This window comes from Poromitra crassiceps (genome assembly GCF_964638095.1).
Source record: "Poromitra crassiceps genome assembly, chromosome: 13".
NCBI lineage: Eukaryota > Metazoa > Chordata > Actinopteri > Beryciformes > Melamphaidae > Poromitra > Poromitra crassiceps.
In genome coordinates, this window is record NC_139644.1 from 26421463 (window position 1) to 26431462 (window position 10000).

At 47.6% G+C, this 10000-nt stretch overlaps 1 protein-coding gene across 1 annotated transcript in view; it reads right to left on the reverse strand.

The window, feature by feature from the left end:
- Window positions 1–2980: 2980 nt before the first annotated feature.
- cacng2a (calcium channel, voltage-dependent, gamma subunit 2a) overlaps window positions 2981–10000 on the reverse strand; it is a gene marked incomplete at both ends in the record, with an annotated part of 76082 nt that continues 69062 nt past the window's right edge. The window contains 2 exons of the mRNA XM_083649878.1: window positions 2981–3516; window positions 4827–4967. Coding sequence (XP_083506004.1) covers window positions 2981–3516; window positions 4827–4967 — 677 coding nt within the window. The remainder of the gene's footprint in view (window positions 3517–4826; window positions 4968–10000) is intronic.

The window sequence follows — 10000 nt, forward strand, 5'->3', positions numbered from 1 at the left end:
CTTCGGACTGAAGCTGCCAGTAGATGATATTCAAGAGTTTCATAAATCCTGAAAACAATCAGTATTCAGTGTTATCCCCCAGAGTTTTAATGTCAGCTTTCATTCAACAATAAAACTCCACTGCAGCCCAGAATAATTAACATATTCATCCTTTCATATCAGAGCCAATCAAATCAATTCAGGTTAAAGGCTCCGCATAGACAACTAGTCTAGTATTGATCGATTCTACAATATGTAATCAATCAAACTGCATCATATGTAATATCAGAGGTGGATGACACTTAGCCTGGTAAAACCATCCTGATAACATGACCTCACATCCTGTTTCGCTCTACGTATCAATCTGGACTTCCAGCCGCCCACAGCGATTTCAGTGGGTGGGAGTACTTCCCTTGACAGACAACTCCTTCAGCCAATCAGCATCGCCAAATCCAATCCGAATCCACTCAGAACAATGGTGAAAAACGCCTTTTGCATGAGAAACTCCACTGGTCTACTTGTTTAATTGTTAATTGAGTCTATTTTCTGCAATAACTTATGGCAGTGTTTACCCTTTACTTACTTACAGTATGCTCTTCACCCCCCTATAGGGGCATAAGGCATCATTAAAGTTCCTCCACCTATCACGGTCTTTAGCAAACGGTTGTGCCTCACCCCACGAGAGACCATCTCCAGCAGCTCATCCTCTACCGTTCTTCACCAGGTGACCTTAGGTCGGCCTGGTTTCCTTTTCCCTGGTGCTGTCCATCTGAGGCTGGGCTCATTCGTAGTCTGTGTCCAAGCCATCTTAGGCGACGGTGTTTCATTTCTGAGATCACGTTTCTGCAGCCAGTCTTTGTGTAGACTGACACTGTAGAGTTCCTTATTCGATATCTTATTGGGCCAGAATACATAGCAGATCTTTCGCGAGCAGCCATTGTGGAATTACTGTTATGGCAGCAGCGCCTGATTGGCCGGTTACATTGTCAATATACGGGGCAGGCCCTGCATGACATGGATGGAAGTCCAGACTGGCCCGTGTGGCATGAAACATAATGTGAGGTCACGTGATCAGGATGGTTTTACCAGGCCAGATGACACTACTGACAGGCTGATATTTGATTATTCATATCAATATTGGCAAACTAAATACATCAGTCTAACCCTAAAACGCCCCCCCCCCCTCCACACACCAAACCCTGTATGCTCTATATGATGAGGTCAAGGGAAGAGAGCATCATTTGATCTGAGTTCATGTTACAGACAGCGACAGTAAATGTTAGTAACTGAAACAACCGGTAAAGTTAGAGACACGCAGCGAAACAGGCTGATTTGTTCCCCCTAGGGTTCGTATTTTATTCATCAGGACTTGATGCATCCAAGTATAGGATCATTCGGTTTTGGCACCTTTAAAGATTTCATTTTCAATTTGAACAACACATTAAAAATCAAAATAAACAAGGAAATGACTAAGGCTGTGTGAGTTTTAAAAATAAAATACATACATATATTTATATATTTATAAAGAAACCAACCAAACCATTTAAAAAAGCAGTTTTGTTCAATGTAGATTGTTTGGTTTGTCTCACAAAAGCAATAAGATAAAATGAGCTAAATAAATAAATAAAAAATGTAAGAAAAAATACACATGAAAACATTAAATACTTTAAACTTTAGCGTCTTTGCTTTTTTCCCCTTATAATTATTAACCTGTAAAACTTAAGTTTCTCAAGAGCAGATTTGCTGTAATTTTATAGCATGCATTTAATTTCTGAAATTGTGAGTCACTTAGCTTCTCTTGTACTATTTCATATTTAACTTGTTGCTTGCCTTTTTTGCAAGTTTTTATTTTGTGTTTGGCATCCTCTTCTTTTCCTTCCCCTCTCCTCCTTCCTTTTTATTTTGTGGAAGTCGCATTTGGAGTCTTTTCTTTGTGAACTTTGACCCCTCTGTTGGCTCTTTCTGTTAAGGGGTTCAGCTCTCCCATTACGACCCCCCCAAAAAAGAAAGCGAACAGGGACTGAGAAAAAGACGAGAAGGTTCTATTAAAAGAATAGATATTTCTCTACTGTTGACTGTCTGCATCTGTAGTGTGGCTACCTACGCCACCTTCTCTTGTTTTCAACCTTCACATTAACAGATACTAAAAGAGTCTTTTCTCATGTTACCAACAGCACTTGGTTTAGTTTACTTTTTTTTTTTGCTTCAGTAAAGTCTGTATCTCTTGATTATTAACGTAATAATTTATTTATAAAAGTAATACATATATATAGTACCTTTGTTAGAGTTTACAGATTGGGCTAATTCTTACTGAATCCCAAGCTGCAACGATTCACAGTTTTAATGCAAAAAAATGTTACAAATGAATAATGTCAATAAATACAAGAGGTGTGTGTCTGAGCGGTGGGCTGGGAGAGGAGGAGCTTGATCTGTTGCTCCAGCCAAACTGTGGGGCAAACTGGTCCAACCAAAGGGCGATGAAATCATGAAATCAATTTCTATCTCACACATAGCCCCCCCTCCCCGTCTGTGGCCCAAAAACCTCATAACAAAAAAAGAAAGAAAGAAGAAAGGACATCTCACTCTCTCTGGACAGCCTGACCCATTCTTACTCCTCTGCCATTCACTCCAGGAACACAGCAAACCTGGTGGTCATGGAAAAGTCATGCAGCTGAAAGAAAAAAGAAAGTCTATAAACATGGAAAGCCATCCTCTCCTGTGGTGTATTAGACCCACAGGGGTTCCCCCGTGTCCCCTGGTCTCCCCTCTCCGCTGGTCCGGTCCGGGCCCTCACACACACATACACACACACACACACACACACACGCACATGCCCACACGCTCGCACACACACGCGCGCACTCGCTCACGCACGCACGCACGCACGCATGCACGCACGCACGCACGCATGCATGCACACACACACACACACACACACACACACACACACACACACAAACACACACACACACACACACACACTCTCTCTCTGTCGACTCCCTCATACGGGCGTAGTGCGGCGGTTGGCTGTGTTGGTGTGGGCCGAGTCTTTCTGGTCCTTCGGGATGCAGTTGTGGACTTGCAGGAAGTTGTGGTCCCTCTCAGAGTTGTAGGTGGCGGTGGGCGTGCCGGAGGACTTGAGGGTGTCCCTGGGCAGCGTGTACATGGAGATCTCTGTGGACGGCAGCGCGCTGAAGCCCTTGAGGCCCACCGGCGAGGCGTCGCGGGAGTGCGAGGGGTCCGTGGAGCGGGAGGAGGAGCGCGAGCGGCGCCGGTAGCGGTAGCGGTAGCTGGGGATCCGCGTGATGGCCGAGCCTTGGAGGTAGTCGGCCGCGCGCGCCCCTACCCGGAGCTGTCGATGGCGGTCGATGAACATGTGCACGGCCAGGACGCCCACCATCTCGGCCATGATGAAGGAGAGGGCGCCGAAGTAGAAGGACCAGCCGTAAGAGTAACTGTTCTTCTTGGAGTCGCTTTTGGAGGGGTCCCCCGCGTTGGCTGATATGTACACGATGATCCCAATGATGTTGCTCAGACCTGGAGGGGGTTGGGAGGTGGTGGGGCGGAGGGAGGGGGTTGTGGGTAATGGGTTCATGGGGATACGAGACGGAAGAAAAGGACAAGAGAACAAGAGATCATTGAGTTCATAGAGCACAACATTAAAGAGTCCACTAAGCTCAAAATACGTAACATCTTGCCAGATATCTTTAGAGTGCTGATTCATGCTCTAGTCTGCACACGTGTACGAATCCTGTCCGTCTCTCCGTCTAATGACTGATACTCGTCGCCTTGGCCTTTGCTCTCGCAGTGAGAAAGAGTTGGGCTTCAGGCCTTGATGCAGATCCTACAGGACAGAGCATCAAATGACTCACTGGCTTTCTGCTGTAGAGCCCATCGTATAGTCACATTACGCTTTGACTGTTAAGTTTAGTCATACGCCGAGAAGTGTTTGTCATGGTATATCTGGGAAGATGGATGTTTTGGAAAGTATGTCAGGGACAGCGTATTTTTAGAGAAGAATCCCAATGGGTAGCTTTCAGCCTAGCAACAGGACCAGGAGAAAGAAGGGAAGAGAAAGGAGGGAAGAATGGTCAACACATTCTCACTCCCAACTTGTCAAATTCTGACGACTTTGGTCCGGACCCGCTTAGCGTCACTTATCAAACCACTGGGTGGTGGTGGTATCCCTTTTTCCTAATTCTTAGATGCAATGAAACCATGGCCAACAACAATGTGTCTTACGGTTACAGTTAGGTAACTAAAACTTGGTTAAGGTTAGCGAAATGGTTTGGGTTAGGGTTAAATAACAAAAACATTAAATGTCACTTATGGTTGAAATGTATTTTGAACACGCTGAAAATCGAACCCTGCTCGTCGGCATCGAAGACAAAAGTCCATCCGCCACCCCGACCACATTGCCCTTACTAGCCACAGTTTTATTTTATTGTTGATTTCAGATGTTGTGGGTGGGAGTGACCAAAAAAAGGTCCTACTCGTTAAAAAGTGACCCCAAGTGACAAAAATAGATATCCAGTGTTGCTTTAAAAAATGACGCCAAGTGACCAAAAAGGGTACCCAGCGCATTAAAAAGTGTCCTGACTAAATGTCACTATTTGACAAGTGGGAGGTGGGCCGGGAAAAGATTTTAGATTTTCTAGTGGGCCCTCAGTTGGAAAAGGTGTGCAGCTAAGCTATAGCGGGAGCTATTTTTCTACTACACGCACAGAGGAGGGCCTCTATCAGAGAAGGGCCTCTATCTTCACATCTTGCTATCGGGAAGACGGCAAATAGGCGAATCTCCCAAAAATGTTGGCGTGTTCCTTTAACTTGGTGGGCATTCGACTCACCTGAAGACACAAAGAAGATCCCTGCACTGAGGATGATGTTGTGGCGTGACTTGTAGAACTCGCTGGCAGCTATACACAGGCCTCCCATGAAGAGCAGGATGACGCTGAGGATGGGGAAGATGCTGGAGGCTCGCACCGCACCTGGAAACCACCAGAGGGCAGCGAGAGCGCAGGGGGGAGGGGGAGGGGGAGGGGGGGGGGGTAATGTGGTGTATGGAGCGAGCGAGAGAGAGAGAGAGAGAGAGCATATTAGAATCCATTTCAGCATCTGCTCCTTTTGTGTGAGCACATCCTAATCAACACCCCATCAGGCTTGTGAAAGACTCCATCAACACCGTCTAGTGAGTGTGTACCCCACAGTGAGCCTGTTAGCCAACCTTATGTAATCACACCACCTGACTCTCTCTCTCTCTCTCTCTCTCTCTCTCTCTCTCTCTCTCTCTCTCTCTCTCTCTCTCTCTCTCTCTCTCTCTCTCTCCACAGGCCCGAGCAGAGCTAACTGGCTGCATTATGTAGCATCATGTGAACGGCAGTCAACACAAGTGCTACGGGGGCTGTGGCATGTGTGTGTGTGTGTGTGTGTGTGTGTGTGTGTGTGTGTGTGTGTGTGTGTGTGTGTGTGTGCAGCAGCACGGCCGCAGTGCAGAGGGATGCAGCCGGTGCCCTTGAAACAAACTGGCAGTGTCTTTGCAGCTAATTATCAGGAAGCCGGACCTGAAGGGGGATACTCTATGATATTCTATGCAGGTCAAGCCTGGGGTCTTCCTCCCTCAGAAGCTTTTTTGTTTTGTTCCAGTCACCTTCTGTCATCCCCCTCATCCCTGTCCTCCCTCATTCGGTTCTCTCCTCTCCTGTTTAACACGCACATTTAAAACTTTCATCAGGCTGGTTAAATTTTCACCGCTTCACCTCGCCTCTCCATGCGGCTGGCTGCCGCCTCAGCACTTTTACCCCCCGGCTTCTCCCCCAAAGTGCTGACGCCAGGCCTGGGTGGCTCTGTGCTGAACCCGGCCGCCTGCACCTCCGCGGGGACCCGGGGCTCCTGGCGGCCCATCTGCCTGCCTACCTGCTGCCGTTCAGCGAGAGGTGGCCCCTCGCCCTCCGCTGGACTCAGCAGTAACTACAGCGACAGATGAGGCTGCTGCTGCTTCAGACAGAGCGGGTTGTGCTGCGTGCGTCCCGGGTACAGAATTTCAGACCAATCTCCAAGGCAAGCTACCTTTATCATCATGTCATTACAGTCCAACTCTTCAAGTTGGTTGAGGGCCATAATATTTTTGGCAAATTTTAATGCGGCTTTCGTAAACAAGCACAGTGCATTACTAAGAGTGACCAATGGCATTCTCATGCATGCAGACAAAGTTCTTGGGTCAGCATTTCTGGTACAGCTTGAAACTGGTTTTATTCTTACTTGACTAGTAGATATTTTAATGTTTGTATTAATAATCATGTGTCCTCCTCAGCTCCCCTGCTGTGTGGGGTCCCTCAGGGGTTGGTCCTCGGACTAATCCTTTTCTCACTATGCTTCCTCTGAGTCATTTGTTTCGCCGCCTTCAAGATGTGTCATATCACTGTTATGCCGATGATTCACAGATTTATTTCTCTGCCAAACCAAATAACCCGAATCAACTCTAGTCTGTTCCATCCATGATTTCTTAGCTACCACAAAATATTGGATGTCTGGTAATTTACAGTTGGTTCACAATACATCTGCCAGGCTATTAACTACTAGAACTACTTGTAGGTCCCATATAACTCCCATTGCATCCCTCCATTGGCTTCCCAAAAAAATACAGAATAAACTACAAGATATTGTTGATAACATATAGGCATGAGGCCCTGTTGTTACATTTGTGATCTCCTCGTTCTTCATTCCACTTCTCGACCACTTTGTTCCTCAAATCCCAGCCTTTGATGCATCCCCCGCTCCCACTCCAAGACAAAAGGTGAGGGTGCCTTTGCAGTTTTAGCCCCGCCCCTCTGGAATCAACTTCCTCAATCTGTCAGATTTACTGAATCTCTGGACTGCTTCGAAAAACCCGAAAAACCCTTTATAGGCAAGTCTTTTTATAGATCTCCATCCCTGCCTTTTTATTTAGGTCTATTCGTTGCCATGTTTTATATTGTATTTCATGCTGTAGCCTATCTATTTATTCGTTCATATATTTAGTGTGTCTATGTGTGAAGCACTTTGTAAGTGTGTTTTAAAAAGGGCTCTATAAATAAAGCTTTCACTGAAATTAGAGAACAGAAGTTAGTGTGAAGGTGTTTTTGTCACGTTGCGTCTCCACATCCCAAACCAACCCCACCTGCATCCCTCACATTACAATTCAGCATCATGATGTGCTGAACGCCTCCTTCCACCCCACGTGACCTTCGACCCCACGTGACCTTCGACCCCACGTGAAACAGCCTGGAGAGTTAAGAATACTTTGCTATTCACCAGCTTCCTATTATGTCTGTCTCTCTGCCTGCTGCACACGGTCATCTCACCGCCTTGGTCAAACGTCCCCTATCTCGTCCTTCCTCGCCCTCTTTTCCATCTCTCTCTCCCTCTCTCTCTCTGCCTCAGTCTCATTCCCCCCTCTCTTCCCTCCTCCTTGTCTCCTTGCTGGACCAGAGGGGATTGTGAGGTTTAGGGTTACAGGTGGGGTGGGTTGATTAAATATTAAGTTGTCCTGAGAGTTGACCCTGCTCCTCTGTGCCCCTCTGAACACATCACTCTCCCTCCCTCCCTCCCTCCCTCCCTCCCTCCCTGCCTCCCTGCCTCCCTCTCTCCCTCCCTCCCTCCCTCCCTCTCTCCCTCCCTCCCTCCCTGCCTCCCTCCCTCCCTCTCTCCCTCCCTCCCTCCCTCCCTCTCTCCCTCCCTGCCTCCCTCCCTCCCTGCCTCCCTCTCTCCCTCCCTCCCTCCCTCCCTCTCTCCCTCCCTCCCTGCCTCCCTGCCTCCCTCTCCCCCTCCCTCCCCCCCTCCCTCCCTCCCTCCCTGCCTCCCTCCCTCCCTCCCTCTCTCCCTCCCTCCCCTCCATCTGGTTAACCCTGGGGGTATTGACATGGCCACAGTCACAGCACATTACCTGAGAGAGGGCACCGGGGCTCTTTCTCATCCATCAGCTTCATTTGCGAAGACAAACGAGGGATAGAAGCCCAGCCAAATGTATTGATTGTTGACAGTGGGGGTGTTTAATAGCGCAGGAGCTCAAGGTGACATGAAAGTTGAGAGAAACCTCAGGAAAAAGCCTGGCTGGCTGCTGGCCAATGCAGAGATTGTAAAAAAAAGAAAAAAGAAAAAGATTTAACATGTTCAATCGTGTCCAGTTCGTAAGGGTTTAGCAGTAAAAACATGTTTCAATTTCAAATGTATGACTTAAAATTAGAATGATATTCACTTTGCCGATATATTGGGCTGATATTGGCTCAGATATCTCTCTGAGTCACGGTCTGTTCCTCCCTTAACAGAGTAACAGAAGTATTTTCATTGCATGTTTTACGAGTTGTTTAATTATGTTCTTTTATCTTTTGTGAATTAATTCTTGGTTTAAAGACTATCCCAGAGTTTGCCCTAACATTGAATAGGCCATTGGGTCATTAGAGCTGTTCATTTTCTTGGGTTTCATTGGAGAGTTTTAGGGGCACTTTACACGAGGACGGTTTCCTATGGTGACGGGGAATTATTTTATCGTTAGTGCCTCCCTTTTAGACGGCGACGGCGAATTTGCGCTTAGGAAACTACACATTTTGAAACCAACCTCCAGAGTGGAATTCTTGGTGACGCTCCCCACTGAGCGCTCCATGTAATCGCTTTGACACGGCTCATTTCAGGAACTCTGACTTGCCTGCACACGCGACACACGCGATTACGTCATAGCCGTGCGCGAGTTACACAACAACATCAGTCAGTCCTCTTCCTCCGTCCAAACAAAGTAGTCGGACTTGCTTTTTTCTTTCGCCATGGCTGTAATTCTGTTCAAAGTTTACCGCTGCTGTGAGAGAAGTGTTTTAATAGGAAATAGTGGAAGTATTTATAGGCTGACCCGGCACTCTCCAAGTTGTGGAGCAACGAGCAACGCCCCGTTGACCATCACACTGCCACCTAGCGACCTGGCATGTACATTATGGCGTTTTAAAAATTCAACAGCACTCATGTAAACAGGGAGAAGGTGTGAAGGAAATGCTATTGTGTCGTTTCTTCCAGAAACTGTCCTCGTGTAAAGGGCCCCTTAGTGTCCCATGATGGTCTAAATGCTGACGCAGAGACAGGGATACATTCCTAACCCCAAAACAAAGATTTCTCCTGTTGCCTCAAAGATAAGCTACTGAATATTGACAACTAGCTACTGGCAGCTTCAATACGAAATGTATCTGTTTCTTGAAAAACCCGCTTGAACCCCCACTTCAAACCGCCTACAAATCCAAGTGAAAGCTATAAGAAGTGTACAGCAGTGCATCTCTATGGCAAAACGCCTTCAGTTCTGGAGAGCAGGGCATCTTGAAAGTGAAATCTTGAAACCAGCGATCAGACTTCTGTTGTCGGAGCTTTCCAGGCCGAGCAACCTGAGGGAGAGTGTGCATGGCTCCTCCTGCCCTATGCCCCTATGTTCTCTGTGTTAACAGCCATGCTTAGCAGCACGCTGTGAAGTGCAGTGACCTTCACAGTGACCTCCCAGCATGCACTGTGCCTTCCCCAGGATCGGCCTGCAGTTCGCTGCGCCAAAGTGCCCCTGGGTTTGGCTATAGCCCACCACCTCCAAGAAAAGAAAAGGCTGAAGTCCCTGCAGATTTTTCCACAGCAGAACACACTCTGCTCTACTCCAAACATGGAGTCTGTCAGCGTTCACATAGCGTACGTACGAGTCTCCTTTCCTGCTGTGAGGGCCGGAGACGGAAGTCGTTGAAGGGAGAGACGGAGCGATCGCTTTGTCCCAAGAGCTCTGGTTCTTATCTGAGAGTCCACTGATTCAAAAAGCCATCCTTTCTTATACCAAATACCAGGTGGGTTCACGTCTTGACTTTCCATTTTTGAAGGATGCGGCTGAGGCTCTGTCAGAGGTTTGGATCCTGCCTGTGGGGGTGTTTCAGCCCCCAGGGGGAGGGGACACTGACAGGCTGACAGACAGACAGACAGACAGACAGACAGACAGACAGACAGACAGACAGACAGACAGGGGCGAGGCTCT